Source organism: Cottoperca gobio, chromosome 17, assembly GCF_900634415.1.
Source record: "Cottoperca gobio chromosome 17, fCotGob3.1, whole genome shotgun sequence".
Classification (NCBI taxonomy): domain Eukaryota; kingdom Metazoa; phylum Chordata; class Actinopteri; order Perciformes; family Bovichtidae; genus Cottoperca; species Cottoperca gobio.
In genome coordinates this window covers 18839025-18858807 of record NC_041371.1, presented here as the reverse complement: position 1 = coordinate 18858807, position 19783 = coordinate 18839025, and the positions used below count along the sequence as shown (strand labels likewise).

Genomic DNA, 19783 nt, shown 5'->3' with positions numbered 1-19783 from the left:
TTTGTCCCTTTAGTGTCTTGCCCTTCCTTGGCCTTGAGGTGATATTTTATTTCAGATACAAATTTCAAAGGACAACAATTTCAAGGGTTGGCAAAAATGATGAACTTGGACAAATAACACAGGTCCAAAAAAGACGACATGAGCCATTTGGCCTATGAAACATTTAGCAAGTGCTTGTTGCGCATAAAGCATGTATAATGTGTGAAGAAATCTAACATTTTGCTGCAAGTTGTGCTTAATGAAAATGATAAATAAGAATTTAATATTGACAAAGGTTCCTCTGTTGAAGTTGATGTTCTGTGTTTACTGATATGTAAAAAATGAACTGCAGACCATATGGTGTTTTGAGTGAATGTAGCGAACACATGTAAGCCCATGTGTTATTCATATTGAAAGTGGATGATTTCTATCTTTATGTTTTAAACTTAATTTAATCTGCCAAATGTATATTTTTTAGATGGTGTGAGGACAAGTATAACTTCCTCTTATGGAGGTTGTGAATGTGTCACAAAATTGACTTCTGGGTTGTTCAATTTAAACAGAGACTGAGTTACTTAAAAATATTGCATATATCCTCGGCATCTACTAATATATAAAAAAGTTTCATCTCTTTGACCATGAGTTATTTTTAGCTATACTCTCTGCTGTAAACAAAACAGACAAAATCCACACGAACACTCTCCACACAATCGAGTCTCAAAGGAAAGTTTCCTCATAGTTTTCATCAGGCTCCCCGAGTTCAGAGTCTCTGGATATAGATCTGACAACTTCAGAGAGCTCGCTGGCTGCCCGGGTCACACTTTCATAAGATGGTGGTGAGGACATTAGAGTGTCCTCTGTTGTCTGTTCAATCTCCACCCCGATAAGCCCATAGTGCTGCATCATGGAGGCTATCAGCCCCTCCGTTGCTGGAGCATTCTCTACATCCACTACAGTCTCGTAGTTCATTTGTCTGTAGAGGTAGGATGCCTGCTTCATCTGCCGGCGCACCAGATGCCTCCTGTAACACCTCTGGATGATGATCGCGGACACCTCTTCCAGTTTGCGGCGCAGTGTGGAAGTGATGGGCTCGTGGGAAATCTTGGAGGGGTTGGTCATCATAAACTTCTCTTCCATTTGCTGCTTGAGAGCGTCCATCTCACCCGACTCTCCCAGGACACGCTTTGTGAAGGCAAAGAGGATGTCCAGGCAATGGATCCGATCCCCGCTGACCATGGGAAGGTCCATGGATATCAGCTTGATCCTGTTGGGCTTGGCTATGCGCAGTGGCTCCGACAAAGTGTCAGCGAAGATTGACAGCATGGAAAACTCAATGAACTGCGTGGCCTCAGAATCAAACTTCTCCCAAACCTCATAAAACATTTCAAAGTCATCCTCGCTCAGTGGCTCTGTACTCTCCTCTGTGGCAACGCTGAAGTTCTCCAGAATGATAGCTATATACATATTTACCACAATGAGGAAAGAAATGATTATGTAACTGACAAAGAAAGCAATGCCCATGGAGGGGCTGCCACAGTTACCCCGGGTGTTAGTGCCAGTATTCACAAAGTAAAGGTCGCACTCCTCTGGGGAGTTGGCCATTATAGGACTCAGGAGATTGTCCCAGCCTGCCGAGGTGCTGATCTGAAAAAGGCAGATCATACTATTCCCAAAGGTCTCAAAGTTAAACATGTCGTCAATCCCATCTTGTTTTTTCACGTAGGCAAAGTTTGCCATACCGAAGATGGCATAGATGAACATGACGAGGAAAAGCAGGAGGCCAATGTTGAACAGTGCTGGCATGGACATCATTAAGGCAAACAGTAGAGTCCTTATTCCTTTGGCTGCGCGTATAAGTCGAAGTACACGTCCTATCCTTGCCAGTCTGATGACTCGAAACAGGGTCGGAGACACAAAGTACTTCTCAATGATGTCTGCAAGAACAATCCCTGAAACGAGAGAAAGACAAGGCAAGAGCAGGTTGATCTTATTGCACAATGATGCACTTAAATATACTTAAAGCTTCACTTATCAAAATGTTTATATTTACAATGGATCAAATTACTATGTGTTATGTGAAAGGGGTCGGTCATAGTGACAAACCCACAAAAAAACACCCCAAAAAAAAATCTCTGCAGCTCCCCTCAGCTCAAAACGTTACTGTTTCGGGCCACTCTCACCGCTCTCAACAACCTCGTTTCGTAGCCTCAGCAGGAAGCAAACTTCTACTAAACCCACTGTATTCTACCTGTCCAGCACCAAATGTCAGACCAAGCTAGCTTCTACTTGGTTAACATAGTGGAGCACAAAGAGCCATATATTTTCCTCAGAAGTTGATGGAAACCAAAACAGAGCTAAAAGAAGAGTGAATACTGGATTTATATTCACCAGGTGGTCAGAGCACAACAATAAGTAAGTGCTAATGTCTACTGGATGCGTAAATAGAAAACTGTTTGTTAAAATGTTAGCCATAAGAACTCTATAAGGTGATAATACCTCTGTTATATTTATAGCTTGTTCCACTGCCTCCCAATGGTTAAAAAAATAAAATGATTTAGTTTGCTTTAAGACTTTCCTACATATTGTAATTTGTTGAACAGTAGCCAGAAGTCTATCTTTTATGCCAAAAAGTCACATCCCAGAATTAACATTAAAGGAACGACGGACGGAAATAAAGAATAAACTACAAAGCCTTTGTCAAGGCTGCATTTGAATAATAGAAATGTTTAGAGATTTTATTCTGCACCTGGATGTGGATACATCTGCCAGAATTCTGTCATTGAAGGATGTACAGAAGTCCAAGAGAAAATAGCAAAAAATAAAAAATAAAATTTGACAGTGTTAAGATATTCTGCTACCAAACAACAGTTAAACCAATGGTACTGAAAGATATAACGCCCTTGGCGGAGGCAATAGATCAAAGTGTATCTCTTTTTAGTGTCTATACTTACCCACAATGGAGAGAATTATCACCACAAAGTCAAAGATGTTCCATGCAACTGTGAAGAAATAACAACGGAGGGCAAAGATCTTGATCAGGCATTCGGTGGTGAAGATCACAATGAAGACCAGGTTGATCTTGTTGAGGATGGACTCCATGCGCTCTGACTGCTCGTCGGTTTCCACCATCATGGTCACCATGTTGATGATGATGAGCATCATGATCATGATGTCAAAGGCTTGCTTGGACACAAGATCGAAGAAGAAGGCTTGGAGAATGTTCTAGGATTGGGAATTACAAATGGCAATTATTAGTACAATATTACCAAGAATGTTACGGGCAGGCTGATATCAAATCAAAAAATCTGATATGCATATGTTTGGAAGTTATTAATACAACATAAAATGTCAATGTCTGAAAAGTGTGAATTATTTGATTTTACCGTAGGCCTTGGTATTGGCTTTTGAGGCTTTTTAGATCCTAACTTCTTCATAGCGTTGTAGTACTTCTTCTGTTCTTCAGTCATGAAGATATCCTGTCCACCTAAGTATAAGCAAAAACATCTAACATTATTTTTACAGACACATGTTAAAATAATTGTTTAGTGATCAACAGAAGATGGCGAAACAAGATATTTCCTTCTAAACTGGGTCAGTTAGTGTTTGCACACAATTCTTCATATTGGGTTTTGCCTTGATAATGAAATATGTAAGATATTTAAATCTGTATAATTCTTTGTGACTGAGTGGCTAAATTGCATCTATCTTGTACAGAATAATTTGCAAATACCAAGCGATCTGGGCAAGTGTTGCCAATACTCATCTTTCTTTTCTGCTGATTGAAATTGTCAATAATGACACCGATGAAGAGATTGAGGGTGAAGAAGGAGCCGAATATGATGAAGACGACAAAGTAAAGGTACATGTAGAGGTTGATTTCTCTGATGGGTTGTTCCTCCACCTGAAAGCAAACAGTTTTAAATGTCAGCAGGCTATTGTAACATGTTTATGATGAAGGCCCTGGAAGTAGATAGAAATACTTACTCCTCTGGAATCAACAGCTGCATGCATGATTTCCATCCATCCTTTAAATGTAGCCTATAATACAATACAATATTACACAGCATTACTGTCTGGGCCCTGCAATACATTGTGAATCATTGACTTTGTCAATAGAAAAACATTACAAAAATTGCCTCAACTGTTATAATGATCACATTAACTTTTCATGACACAAAAACAACATGATTCTAAGGTTGACCCTAAATGTCGATGAGTCGAATCATCCGTCAGTCAAATTGAAATTCTTCAAGTCGAGCCTTAGTTTTTTTGTTTTATTTATTTTGTCATTGTGCATTACATTATATTTTACTATTCTAGAAGGGCGAGCAGCCTTGCAAAATTCATGTGAACAGTGTTTCCCACAGGTGGTTGTAGGCTATAGACATGAATGGCGATGGCACGGCAAAAGGTCACGCACAAAGAATGGTAAACGAGACGGGGTCTGTGTTTTAAGACAGGTCAGGTGGGTTGCTGACATTGCTGCCAGATTGCGAACAACCTTCACGCCTCTACACATCGGCCTACAGCCAGTTGCGGCGCACCGCTTGGGAGGAAATGCGTCGTTCCTGACCCACCGAGTTGAAAAAAACTAATCTTTCGAATCTTTGTATTGAACAGACAAATCCGAATAAAAAAAAAATAAATCTGATTTGGGTACAGCCCTACATGATTCCTCAAATGAAAGCGTGTTTGAATTTGATAAACTTCCATACATTGCAGCACAAAAAAACATACCACTTGCAGAAGGGAAAGGTAGCCAAGTCCCACGTTGTCGAAGTTAACCTTCACTTTTGTCCAGTAGAACTGGGTGTCATTCAAAGAGAGGCACTCTGACTTGTTGTTGACTACAGAGACACTGTGGATGAAGCCTGTTCTGTTCACGCACTTCCCGAATTTGCCAGCGAACAGGTTGACCCCCATGATGCTGAAGATGAGCCAGAAGATGAGACACACGAGCAGCACATTCATAATTGAAGGGATGGCTCCAATAAGAGCATTCACGACCACCTGATGAGCAACAGGTAAAATACAGGTTAGTCTCACAGTCCTGAGGATCTCTATTAGTTTCTTAATCCCTGCCCACATCTTTAAACCATTCAGCAATATAATCTAGTTATGAAGCTTGTTTCTAATTTATCTCAGTCTGTTACTATTTGCTAATTGGCAGTAAACACAAAGTACAGCTGAGGCTGATGGGAATGTCATTAGTTTTGCAATACTTCTTTTGTAAACCAAGGTATTTAGTTGAGAAATTTCACTCAAAACAACAAATGTGCATCTGTGCGATCGGAAAAGTCAGGGGATCACCAAAGTCATTAGCATTTTTCTTCTAGGCACCATGAAGGTCTGTACAAGATTTCATGGCAATCCGTTGAATAGTTGAAATCAGGTTTAAAATGAACTTTCTTGTCCATCTATTTGTTTTTACCAACCACTCAATAGATTACCATTGTTTTTTTTGGCAGGTTGGTGATTCAAATTTACCAGCATTTGGCTGGTAAATGTAGCTACCCTGGTTTAAATATTTCAGTCTGGACCAAAGTGTTGGACTGACCGATTAACTGACTAACCTTGCCATCACTAGAGCCACCCTGCAAGCATGGCTAACAACTATCTTCATCAAACAGTCCAACACATCCTTAGTCTGAACTTTATGTCACTTGGGAATGCAATGGGAATCTTTTTATAATTTGGAGATGATCCAGTTGTCAGACAGAACAATGGACAAACTAGAGTGAAAACATACCCTCCATGGTGGAGGTAATAATCCAGACATTTATTCATAAAGTACTAAAACAGAAACTCTGTTTTATATATGGATATGTTACATCAGTGTAGTTCAGAAAACACATTTCTCACCCGCATGCCCTCAAATCTGGACAGAGCTCTGAGAGGTCTCAAAGCCCGCAGAGTCCTCAGGGACTTGATCGCAGCAAAGTCGGAATATCCCAGTGAATTAGCTACCAGGCTTATCAAGGACACCTATGTGGAGTACAGAAAGACGTGTATACTGTGAGAATCATAAAATGGATTTAAATATGTATGTCAATACTTGTTCATGTTTAAACCTTTAAACCTGGTGGTAATGTAGTAATATGGTTTTTTATAAGAGGAAAAACAAAAACATTGTAAATAGCACTGAATAAAGCACACACAGTTTTATCAGCACATTAGTCGAAGAACTGCATATATTTGTCGAAACAATTATATAACTTTTGAAATTATATAATAAAAGACCATAAAAGACAAGTAGAAAACATTTCAAGAGCCGTTTAAAAAAAATATTATTATTATTTTGAGTTTTTGTGTATTTTGGGACATTCCACAGTTAGGAACACAATGACTTAATTTTTGAGATTTAGATTTGGTTTGGTTGTTGTGTAATATTTTAGCAAATTTAGACTTCCACTCTATTCTACATCCAAAACGGACAAAACAAAATGGTATTCCGCTGTTGAATGGCCCGTGGATGACGGCTATGAATGAAAATGGCATGATATAAATGAAATAAATTTAATGTCATGATTGATGATGACAAAACACAGACAAGTATGCACATAGGGACAAATGGTGTCCATGAATGCATACTCAGCTATATATGCATATAGAATATGAATATATATCAAATAGAGTGAGTTTTATAAAGAATTTATATCTATCTTTGCCAATTTGTTTTCTCCCAATTTGCATCCAATTCATCCAAAAAGTTAATTAAAAAATAATTTAGGACTAATAAGGTCCCATTGGTCTGAATTTCTTTATAAAAGTCTATTTACACATGTGTTTGTCCAATATATCTAAAGAAGATACTCAAAATTTATTCTCGGGACAAGAGAAGTCTTTGGCTCCAAGAAAGTATGGACGGAAAAATATTATAAACATTGTAAGAGAAAGTAAGGTTGTAGTTTTCATAGAGAGAAAACGAAAGTTAGGTAGTTACTAGGATCAACAGGATTTGTCTTTTCTTCTAAACAGACATAACAAATAACACTCAGCACATAAATTAGAAACAACAGTTTAGACGAGCTCAACCGGTGCATTTCTAAATTGACAAAAATGTCTGTTAAGAAACGTTTTTATAGGTTTAATATGCTGTTTAAAGTACATCTTCTGTAGATAAACCTTAGAGTAAATGGTACTGCGTTTGTTTCTGATATAAAAGCCAAAGTCCTGAAGTAACTGATTCAAAGAATGACTGTTCAGATGTTTTTTTTTACATTTTTAGCGCATTTCATAAGAAGTGCCTCTGGAAACACGACAGTGGCTTTTGATATCACAACAGAAAGCACTTACGAGTGAAGAAACACAGAAGCAATTTGTGAGGCAGATGCAAGTTTCCAATCCCAGAGCCCATACTCACCTGGGACCTGCTAACTACAACTTACCCTAACAATAGAGCGGTCTGTGGCAATCTGTATAACAGCAGGTGAAATCAGAGGAAGTCAAGGGACTGCTCGACTCGGGCACTTTGGATGACCACTACAGAGCCACCTCCATTTTACTTAATAGCATTATTTTAATTTGTCTGGTAAAATCCTGGCGTAAAATCAAATCTAAAATTATACAATGTAGCAACTACTTAGTGTGTGATTTATATGTATGCCTGTAGCTGATTGATCCAGGTCGTAGAACAATTGTATGGAGATTGTTTTATATAGGAGTAGCTGAGGGTGGAGGAAGCACGATTTTAGTCATGAAGGTGGCCAGTTGTTTTAATGCTTATAGGGATTGTCAAGTGCTTTCCTGTAGATCCCACAAAACATGAAAAGCAACATTCAGCGGCAATGAGAGGGGTTAGACTTCAACCTCAATCTCAAAATGTGATTTTTATTTTATATTACCAGCCTCCTTTCATGTAGTGCAATGAAAACACAGCAAAATGTTTGCTTACATCCACGATAAGAAAGTCGAGCCAGCACCAGTAGTTGGTGAAATATTTCTTGAAGCCGTATGCAATCCACTTGAGGAACATCTCCAGCACAAAGATGTAGGAGAAAACCTTGTCGGCGTACTCCAACACCACCTTTACGACTTTTCTCTTCTCAATGTAGATATCTTCAAATGCCTGTTTGAGAAAACACAAGGACATCACACCACCACACCACTACTGTCGGTTGAACATACAAAACAATTTACTTTTTGTATAATAATTGTACCTTCAGTTGAACTTTAAGAAGTTATGGAAACCAGTGGTTTTAGATACGAGAATTATGCATTATAGTTTTTCAACCACATTGAGAAAACATGCTGCTGGAAACCACTGTGGAAAGGTTTTCATTAAACTTCAGCCGTTAAGCTTCAGAACTATGGGGGCAATCTCTAAACCCATCAGCTATTGGTCTGACATATCTTGGCCAAGACATCCGTCATTGACAAGTCAATTGTTTACAGTCTGATTAGCATCTTGAGACGCGAGAATGGAGTTGGGGTTGAGAGGCGATGTTTTCGGCTAGTCTTTATACAAATATATGCATATAAATGAAGGTCGTTTTTAAAAAAGCTAAGAAAAAGTTAAATCGTCGTCAGACAATAGCCGATGTGTTCCTAGATTGTATTTTCGGCCAATGTGTTCCACCTCTTTTGTTCTCCTACTGTTTACCTGCATGCAACCAAAGCCTCAAACATGATTGGTCAATACTACTCGGACTACAAACACACTACAAACAGAAACCACAACACTTCGGATTGTAAGTTGTATATAGTCAGTTGGAAAAAGGAGGATTTATGACTGATCTCATTATTAAAGTTATTTAATATTAAACAATAACAATGACAACAAATCAAACAGGATTGAAAACGTTGGGTTTTTTAATTAATTTCAAAATAAATAGTGTTATAATAAATAATAAATGGAGTTTTCCATACCAGAGCCCCACTGCTGAGCAGGATCATGAAGATGATGAAAGTCTCAAACCAGCTGTGTTCCACAATCTGGTAGCAGGTCTTCCTCAGCCTCCACCAGGCCTGGCCCAGGCCGCGGCTGGTATCGATTTCACAGCAATGACAGTGCCTTAAGCAGACTGGGCGGGAGGGCAAAAACAAACCAGCACAGGTTACACCACATGAAGATAATATGCTATACAAAAAAGCTTTAATTGTATTTTATATTAATCATTTTACACTCTAAATCCTCACAATCTGGGAAGCACTCCTCAGGCTCCATATTCTCTTCAGCCAGCTCTGATAAATTGTCCAATTCTTCTCCAGGCTTCCTCAGATCTACCGTGCTGCCTTCTGATAGGCTGATCATCTCCTGAGTAGTGAGAAGTCTCAGTGTTAATAATACATTTCTAACTTATATTTTCATTAAACAGTGTGTGAACCAATGCTGTTGTTATGCATAGCAGAATATAGACGGATGGATTTTGCAAGTGTTTTCCATCAGCTTTCAAAGGCTAAACACCTACTGTGACATCAAGGGTTGAGGTGTGGCCATATGTGAAACATGCTTACACATTTTAAACCAAACAGGGCAGCGTAGCAGCATTTTCCTGCACGGTATTCAGTGTGGGTTCATCCCATCAAAAAGCTAGCTCACCTAGATGCACTTCCATGCCTTTCAATCTCTTCTGCGCCATAATACAATTTTGATGAGATTTCTGTGTGCAACATATTTAACACGATTTATAGGGCAGAGGTGGGGCTTCAATCCTATAAACTGCTGCAAAATCTGATCCAGCATTAAAGAGCATCCGCAAGACCTGGAGAGACCAGATTACCAGCATAACCAGTGTTCGTGCTCGAAAACAGAGCAGAGAAAATGCGCATATGATGATATTTTAAGACAATTGTTGCCACATGCAGTTGTGATACATGCACATGTAGGCTGATTGCTTTTTGTTCTTTAAAATGAACTATTAAAAAAAGAATGTGTAGAGTGACATTGTATTCATTACCAACTTCTTAATAGCCACAATCTTGCCATTTTTAGTATGTATTCAAAGCTCTACACATGTAAAATGTATTCTTTTTATGGCTAAGCAGCTGCTGATGACCAGTTAAGCTGATAGAGTGTTATTTTTTTTCTCCATTTTCTCTGATGCCTAATTCTAGTGTGGTGTGGAGCGGAGCACGGCAGGGAAATAGGAAGAGAGAGCGCCAGACTGCACCCCGCTCAGCTCAGCCTGGCCCTGCCTGGCTCTGTTCAGCTGTGTCACTTTAATCTGCTCTGCAGGGCCTGGCTCCACATCTGGCCTGCTGCTGTCTGCCTGCCAGAGAGGACAGGAGAGACACACCCTCCGCCTCAACAAGCCCCTGACCCACAGGACACTGACAGATAGACGAATCCAGGAGAAACAGGAAGGGCGATTGAGAGTAAGGCAAGAGGAAGAAACAGGGAGCTTGATAAGGAGAGGCTGAGAGAGAGAGGTTTGCTTGAGAAAACCCATGACATTTAGAGAGAGTTGTGTAGGTCCGCAAATCAGCCAATGATTGATAGATAGATAGATAGATAGATAGATAGATAGATAGATAGATAGATAGATAGATAGATAGATAGATACTTTATTAATCCCGAGGGATTAATCTGTTGGATCTAAACAAAATCCAAACAAAAATGATAATACACATTCTTCCAGTCACATTGCCTCTCAGATTTAAATAGTTGTGCTAATCACAGTAGTGCATGTAACATTTTAAAGTTATACTTGGATATTTTGGGAAATAGGCTCATTCACTTTCTTGCTGTTAGTTCGAAGTTCTAAATGTTAGACTGTAAGTATGAAGCTAACACCACGAGACGGTTAGCTGAGCTTAGCACAAAGACTGGAAACAGGGGGAAACTGTTAGCTTGGCTGTGGCTATCGTTTTCCAACCAATTTAAGATGAAACCACGGCCACTTCGGTATGACAAAATCCTGATACTGCATCGACCGCCGTGTGCTTGTTAAGCAGTAGGCTACCCCATAAGACCATAATGTGTTGATTTTACTCTTCCGTTTTTGAATGGAATCAAGAAACAACATATTACGTGTTAATTAGTGAGCTGCAGCGGTGCTGGTAGGCAGATTGTGTTTCATGTCGACTGAGTCAGGTTAGCGGTTGCCCTCGGTTTCCAGTTTTTGTGCTAAGCAAAGCTAACCCCATGTTTAGTGTACTGACATGAAGGTGGTAGCCTATATATCTTGACAGCAAATAACTGTATTTCCCAAAATAAAAAGCCTTTTAATATTCGTACAGTCCCTAAGATTATAGGCCTTTTTCACAGCAGACATTTCGACTTGTAGTAAGAACACAGGGGTCACGATTGACACTAACGATGGCTCTGCTCTATGTCTAGAACTAGTATCACAGTATTTATTATTTTTTACACCTCTGCTTTTCTGCATGCTTGTTGTCTTACTATCTGATCGAGATTAGGGTTCACAGCGCCTTATTGTGGCAGACAGAAAGGTGGCCAATAACAACATTTGTTAAACATTATACTATGATAATAAGGTCACAATTGCTGAGGTACTGGAATCCACACAACCTGGATATGGTTAATTTAGTTTAAATTAAAGTTTGAAATCCACAGGAACTCAGGTAAAACACAAGGAGGATATACAACACAGAAGTGAATTAACTTGGATTCTTGCTTTACCAATGTTGCTGTGAAATGTCTGACTATGTTGCTTGTGGATTCACCCAAAGCAGTGATGTAACAGCGGTAGCAATGGTGTGGATCATTTCTTTCACAAAAACTATTTTGGTAGAAAATATCATCTACAGTAAACCATGAGGGTTCAGTTCCAGTGTAAACACATATCTGGAGGTGAAAAACTCACCGGTTTGTTGTCTTCATCCTCTGAAGACTCAGAAATCTCCTCCTCCTCCAGAAACTCCACATCGGACTCTCCAGGTGCGATAGGAACAATGACAGTCAAGTTCGGGTTTGTCATGTAGCTGTCCCCATCTGGCAAGATGTACTTCTCTCCATAGCGTCCAAAAATCCCACCGTTGCTTTCGACGTGATTTCCAACCAGCTTGGTGACCTGATCGGCTTCTTTGGCCTTCTGCTTATGCTTTGAGCTGCGGTTGAGGATGCACGAGGTGAGCCACGAGAAACCTGAATGGATGCGGGCGATGGCAATCTGGATGTTGTTCAAATCGCCGTCTTCGTCTGGAGCAGAGAGGTTGTCGGAGCTGAAGGAGCTGAGCAGCAGGGCCAGGAAAAGATTCAACACCTGTTAACAGACAAATGTAACATTACATTACATTCAATTTGGAAAAATATCGGAACATTGTCATCATTTTATAGCCATTTAGCCTGAATATGGCAGAAAATGCTGTATTTACATTGTGCTTATTTCAACGTGTAACTTTCTCTACTAATCAGAGCATAGTTAGCCTGTAAGCTAAAGAATAAGCCATAGAGTGCATGACATGAGCTCCTATATAATTTGTCAACACTGGCAAACCCTGCATTGTATTTTTAGGAGGATCTTCTGATATATGGCTTTGACTGACACTGAACTCAATTTCCCAAGCATCCAACTCCCACATAATCTTTCTACTAGTTTAGAGAGCAGCAGCATCAAGCATAACTCTGCTGTAGAACGAGTGTGTGTGTGTGTGTGTAAGAGAGAGAGAGAGAGAGTGTGTGTGTGTGTGTGCGTGTGTGCGTGTGTGTGTGTGTGTACACAGTTGGTAAGGATCATCTTTAGCCACTGAGCCAGTCAGAGATGGGGAGCATGAGCAGATGATTAGTGATGAATGCCCTCCAGCCTTCTCGCCCCTAAGCATCCTGGATAATCCCTTGGATAAAAAGCTTTCCCACGATTCATGTGCAGGGGAGGTTTCTGTCCATTAAACTCTATAAGACCAGTACTGTTGTGATCTGATCTGGTCTTTGCCCTAACAAGACAACAGGGTCAGTGGAGGTCTCTGTATCATAACAAGAAAAGCTCCTATGTGCTCTTTAAGTCGTCATCTTTTGTCAGTTCTACTGAAAGGGCAGAATAGATTATTCAAAGATATATTGAGTATTAAAGGGGACATACAGTATCATGCTCTTTATCAGGTTCATACTTGTATTTTGGGTTTCTACTAGAACATGCTTTAATGTTATTATTATAATTTTTCTCATACTGTCTGTCTGAATATAACTGTATTCACCCTTAAATGCTCAGTTTTTAGCACCTGTCTGTTTAAGACCCCCTCCTGAAAAAGTCAATACTGACTCTGATTCGCTTGCAATAAAATATGGAGCACCTCTGCAAACGTAGTTCTTAAGTCGTGGGTGGAAATACTCAGATGGGGACGGTATATTTTAATGAGCCTGAGTGTGACATAGGAAGAGGAGCCACATCTGAATGACTTGTTGAAGAGTTTTTTGACCGAGGCATCCCATTAGAAACTGACTGGGGTGTAATTTGTTGGTAGGCCCTCCAGAAACACAAATAAATGTGTGCAAGTGAACTTTTCATAAAATAGCCCATTAAACAGTCAGAAGGTGTAACCTGGTGTGAAACCACCAAGGTAAAGAGGATTTGATGGTACTGGAGGTAGAGAAGTCAGGATATTTTGCAATTGACCATTTGCTAAGCCCTGTCTTAGTTACTGAAGACAGGCTGAAGCTACATGTCCCAGACAAAACAAAGTCAGGAGCTGATGATCCACGTAGAAGACGTGGAAATGAAGGAGCAGTATTGTTAGTGTATTCCAGGGTCGGGCTAGTTAGCCATAGTATTATAGTATAGCATTAAGTCTAAAAATGTAATTAAATAAGCAGCTAAATTAACCCTTGGACAGATGTTAGAGCAGAAAGGAAATTAAACTGTTAAATCCATTCCTGTCACTGTCACTCTTGCATCTTTGGTCTTGGAAAGGTGATAAAAGAACTTCCCTCCAAACTGAGGTGTGTTATATAATAACATAGCAAGTTCAGTTGCTCTTGTTTAACAACTTTTCTATAGTATGATTATGACTTAGTTTGAATAATTGTTTTTGACATTTTGTCGCTGTATATGTTGTCAGGAAATACATAACTATGCTATTTAGTATTCATAGATACTTTAGTTTAAATAGCACTATCTATATTCATCTATATATCTATCATTTATCAGCCATCATCCAGTCAAAATGTAACACATATTTTAGATTTTTAAACGTTTCTGACTGACAGATACATTTCAGAGAATAGGATTAAATGAGAATCAAACTAGCATTTAATGGCAGAGGGAACAGAGGGCATGCTGGGAACAGGTGTTTGAACCATATCCAACAGGCCCTCTGCACTTTAAGCCTGGCTCCAGTTTTAAAAAAGCCTGACAGGGTTTTAAAAGTGTTATGGGACAGAACTGAATTGATTGTAGTGCAGATGATGCTCATATTTCAGTGTATAATACTATTCTAAAATGTGCTTAACATAAGATGAAAAATCCACTAGCTGGTTGTTGTTGTTGTTGTTGTTGTTTGGGCTTGCATTACATCAGGTATTGCTTGCTAATGTTTAATAAGGTGAGGCCAGTAGTCTAAACGTACCCTTAAAAAAATGGAATGAAAAGAAATCCTTAAAATATTACAGTGCAAAACTTCATGATAATAATAATAACATTTAGGGATACACCGATTCATTGTCCAAACATTGGTATCGGCCCATATTTGCTGTGTTGACTGCCATCAGCCTTTTGGCAAAAAAGATGACATTCAGCAATGATAGTGCCAGATGTTTATCTGTTTTGTCACATATATTTTGAGCGGGCTAAATGTTGTGTTGGCTATTTGCGGTCGGACTCGGACAACAGTAGCTAGCATATGCTGCTACTGCAGCTGCTGATTCGGAAAAAGGAGCCACTGGTTGGACACAAATCTTGCATGACCTCTTGCACACGTGTGCACAAAGAAAAGTTAAAGAATATTTCGACTGTGTGGGAGTATTACACCGTCTCGGAGAAAAGTTATCAAAAAGAATGTATGATAAACACAAGAGATTAAAGATACATAAACCAAAAACCTACATTTTACTCTCTCAAGCTTATATTGTTGTAGAGAAACAGACTTCAACACCAGAATGTATGCTTTTTTATATCTCAAATCCTCACATTCCAAGTAAAATTACACTGACCATAAATAAATGCTGCAACTGCTGGCCCTCTGCGCTTCCGGGATTGTTTTCATTAATGTTAGCTTACAGCACACAGTTGGACAAATAAATCACCGTATGGATGGACCAACAACTATACGTATCCTTGCTATGGCTCCATTGGACAGCAGTTGTGTACAAACAGAGCTATCATACAGATGAACTACTTTTGATGTACACACCGCGTTTCATCCTGCATATAACTCAGTACCTGCTGCAAAGGCTGGAACGACAACGAGAACACTCTGTGGCCTTGGCTGATCCTTTGTACAGTACTTAGGTCACAATTTCACCCAAAAGGCTTAGTTCATTAGCAGTGGATAAAATATTCAGCCCTGTTGGACATGAGGCTGCGATAAAGCCGCTCCTAGTGTAGGTTACGTTGTAGGTCTGTTGTGGTTACGGTTCGCACGACAGCATGTGCAGATAAAACATATCTTACTCAGGAGGGCAAACAGATGGTTTATGTGTCGTCCAGACATGATCTGTTTTGCAGCCTGTTAATGCTAATCTGCAAGACAGTTAGCATGAAAATGTGTCACTTTCTCAGTGACTAGTTCACAAGCACTGAAGGGAAAAAAAATTACACAAACCATTGTGGCTACACAGATATCTGAGTTTGGATCATTTATCACGATGAGGCACCAACAACTGTTCAAGGATGTTCTATCCTCATAATATGGAACCACCAACCCTCATCGGTGCAACGTAATCCCTGATTATACTCATGCCATCATCATTTGGATTACAGTTGGTTGTATTAACATTAAATTGAATTTCTATCGAAGCAGTCTTCCTGTTAATACATATACATATACTGTGAAAGTGTGGTGATGTCTGTATTTTTGATATTTTTAACAAATTCAAGAAAAAGACCAAAACCAACAATGTGTTTGTCTGTCTTTCAATACTTCCCAACACCCCCAGTCTGTCTTTGGCTTTCACCCCCAAGCCCCACTGGCTCCTCTTAAAGATGCTATTGGTCACAAACTTACACTTAAAAAACAACAACAGGCTAAATAATCTCCTTAAGGCGAGACACTAATCAACAAAAGTTAGCCTTAGATAATGCCTCAATTGCATATTGAAACATAAAATGTTTGCAGGAGTAAATGGTGCATTTGTTTGGGGTCGATTTACATCCGCAGAATCTGTGAGTTATTGAGTTTTATGTTGTTGTTGCATTGACTCAAGATAAACTACAGTGCCCATGTTCATCATAATGAAGGACCATATCACCCAGTGCAAAGGTGTAGCTCACTGATGTGTATTTAATCGTTTTTTCACAATAATGGAGGTCTAGGACACAGAGGAATGAGACATATCAGGTTTTGGCTGCACAGTCAACACTTGAGAATTTACATAATAATAATAAACTTCACAATTCAATGTTGGTTTTCGTCATGGGATTTGTTGAAAGAGATTTTAATACATAAAAATGGTCAATTTAATACTCACCACCAAGTTCCCTATGACCATGACCAACATGAACACCAGGATACAGAGCGGCTGCCCGGCCACTTCCATACAATCCCACATGGTCTCGATCCATTCGCCGCATAGCACCCGGAACACGATCAGGAAGGAGTGGAAGAAGTCCTTCATGTGCCAACGAGGCAGCTGACAGTCGATGGCGATCTTACACACACAGTCCTGGTAGTTCTTGCCAAACAGTTGCATGCCCACCACAGCGAAGATGAAGACGATGATGGCCAACACCAGCGTCAGGTTTCCCAGGGCGCCCACCGAGTTGCCGATGATCTTGATGAGAGTGTTGAGAGTTGGCCAGGATTTTGCCAGCTTGAAGACTCGTAACTGATGAAAAGATCAAAGTGAAGAAAACAAACGAGGCTGCATCTTTACAAGAAACGGTGTGTTCTAGTAATACTAAATGCACATGAGTGAGAGTAAAAGCTTTCTGTTACCAGTCTGAAAGATCGCAGGACAGACAGCCCCTCTACATTGGAAAGACCCAACTCCATCAGACTGAGGCAAACGATGATGCCGTCAAAGATATTCCAGCCGTGTTGGAAGTAATAGTAGGGGTCCATGGCAATCAGCTTCAGCACCATCTCAGCTGTAAAGATCCCTGTGAAAACCTAGAACAGATACAGAGGGACATAAAAACAGTAAGAGGTGGGAAAAGTAACAAAATATCCTGTTCAAGTGGAGTATTACTGACTGTATTTCTTTACTTAAAGCTGCACTTATTCATAATTGTATATTTACAATGGAGCAAATGGATTAAGTGTAACGTGAAAGGTGTTGCATGTAGTTCCCCTCAGTGTGTGTTTATTTTTAGTTTATTTTGGTCGTTTTCAACTTATACAACTCAAAAATACATATAAAAAATAATAAATACACCATTATAATCATTACTTTTGAAATATTGACAAACCATGGCAAAGTAATACTGACCGAAAAGCTGTAGGCTGAAGCCTGAACTATAACTACCCTTCTTACATTAATACTTTTGTACAATTCTCATTAAATGTATATACTGGAAATGAAAGAGAGAAAAAATGTAATATATGTATATTATATATTCAAGAGTCCAAGAGAAAATATCAAGAATATTTCAAAATGCCCCTTACTTTCTGTTCCTTAGCCCATGGTGTACCAAATGTATATTTAATAGATATTCCACTAACTAAAAACAGAAACAACTTGGTGAAGGTAATAAATAATCAAGTATTACTTCCATTTTTGCATCCTTCTTTTAAGAAGGTTTTCAAACTTGAAGACACGAGCAGAGTCTATAATTTACCAGTAGAGGGAGATGGCAAAATACAAATGAGGGACTCAGTCCCACCTCCTTCTAAAAATACTCCCTCTTACCAAGGATAATCGCAGATAGTCTAAAGCAGAACCCTTGACAAAGGATCAACTCTGTTTGACCTAAAGTCCAGCACAGCACTGGCTATAAAAAACCCAACTCTCTGATACAGAAATACATTATCTGAATGAATGCTTTCCTCTTTACTTTCTTCTCGTTGAAGCTTTCAGTCCTATCCACTGCTGACCCAACAGCACTTAGGAAAAAGTGTGTCAAATGTTGGAAACCTGCCCACCCTTATCATTAAAAGCCCCTTACCAGATTGCCAATTGAAAGCATCGTGTTGAACTCATCAGTCATGGGGTAGTGCTCCAGGGCCATGAAGAGGGTGTTCAGCACAATGCATATGGTGATACCCAGGTCCAAGAAAGGATCCATCACCATGTACTTCACCCACTCCTTCAACGTCAGCCACCAGGGGCAGCAGTCCCATATCAGGTACTTCTTGGCAAATGTGTACCAGCAGGGATGGCACTTTTGCCTCGACACCTCCAGCTCTGCAAAGAGATGTCAAGGTCAACTATTCATATGCTGGCTTTTCCTTTCCTATCCGACACCAGTGGACATAACTTGAAACCGGAGTGAGTACAATTTAGAGTTTTATGATCTGTAATAGTTCTCTGAGGCTCAATGTAGTGTGAGCTATAAGAAAGAAAACGAATAATTTGAATTTATTGGCTATGAGTTAGATGAGAAGATTGATACCACTCTCATGTTTGTGTTGTAAATATGACGATACAGCAAACAGGCACTTAGCTGAGCTTATAATAAGACAGAGAATGGAGGCAAACAGCTAGCATGGCTCCATCCAAAGGTAATTAAATACACCGACCACCTTAAATTCACTAATTTACACGTTAAATCTTGTTTGTTTATTCTGGTCAAAAACATTGTAAAAAAAACGGAGTGCAAACATTTGTTGTATTTTATGGGGTTATGGTGAGGACAAGACTACAGGAAGTTAATGCACCCAGCCAAGTTGTAGTCTGGCACATGACCCCTTGTAAAGAAACAACGTGTCGATTTTTCACCTCGGTTTTTGTGTTTGGATAAACAAACAGGTAAACTAAACTGACCAGCTGCTGCTTAGTTTTATATGAATCGTACAGACATGGCGGTATCGTCCTTCTCATATAACTCTCAGCAACATATGAAGGGAGCATCTCCCCAAATCTCAAACTATTCTTTTAATATGCAAAAGGCCTCACCACCCATGGCATCGCTGAAGAAGCTGACAGAGCTAAGCCCTCTTTTCCTTTGCACTGCAGGAGGCTCAGTCACAGTCGGGGAAGGCTGGAGGAGAAATCTGGGAATTGTGTCCTCCACACTGGTGGGCTTCTGGGAGACAGAAAACACCCAAACATGAAATACAAGGATTTCTTCCCCTTTCAGCTATTAAGATCTTTTTCACTCTTGCAGATTTTCTAATTACACACAGGCTCCTTTACTCACTGTGTCCTCCCTGACCCTCTCCATGCTGTAAGCAGGCATGGAGGTGGGAGTATGTAGGCCCAGAGTGGTGACTCCATTCTGATCTAGGGAGATGTTGAGCCTGCCGTTGATGTTGAGGCTGGGGGTGAAGATTTGGGAGCAGTGGCTCCGCACACTGCCCGTCCGTCTCTTCCAGGGCGTTGCTGTTGAACTGGTGCGACTCCTGAAGGCGTCCCCATGAGTGCTGTACTCGTCGTCCCCGAAGTCAGCCTCCGAGTTGTTGCGCGGTCGGAAAGCGCTGAAGACGCTGATTTGGCTTCCTCTCCTTGTGCTGAGGGGGTGAGAGGAGAGCGTGGCGAGCAGAGAGTGGACCGGAAGGGGAGACAGAGGAGGCTGCAGGAACACAGAGGATACATTAGCTTTATTTCATAAGAACATCAAAGACTGGGTGAAAGACTCAGAGTGTGATT

The 19783-nt window shown here is 40.0% G+C and overlaps 1 protein-coding gene across 1 annotated transcript in view; it reads right to left on the bottom strand.

The window, feature by feature from the left end:
* Positions 1 to 578: 578 nt before the first annotated feature.
* LOC115022123 (sodium channel protein type 4 subunit alpha-like) overlaps positions 579 to 19783 on the bottom strand; it is a 32334-nt gene continuing 13129 nt past the window's right edge. Inside the window, 16 exon segments of the mRNA XM_029453001.1 lie at positions 579 to 1928; positions 2931 to 3201; positions 3363 to 3463; positions 3739 to 3880; positions 3964 to 4017; positions 4717 to 4989; positions 5842 to 5964; positions 7874 to 8047; positions 8848 to 9002; positions 9118 to 9235; positions 11748 to 12146; positions 16505 to 16861; positions 16972 to 17145; positions 18141 to 18379; positions 19091 to 19220; positions 19335 to 19757. Of these exon segments, the coding sequence (XP_029308861.1) occupies positions 697 to 1928; positions 2931 to 3201; positions 3363 to 3463; positions 3739 to 3880; positions 3964 to 4017; positions 4717 to 4989; positions 5842 to 5964; positions 7874 to 8047; positions 8848 to 9002; positions 9118 to 9235; positions 11748 to 12146; positions 16505 to 16861; positions 16972 to 17145; positions 18141 to 18379; positions 19091 to 19220; positions 19335 to 19757 (4365 nt within the window). The 3' untranslated portion in view covers positions 579 to 696.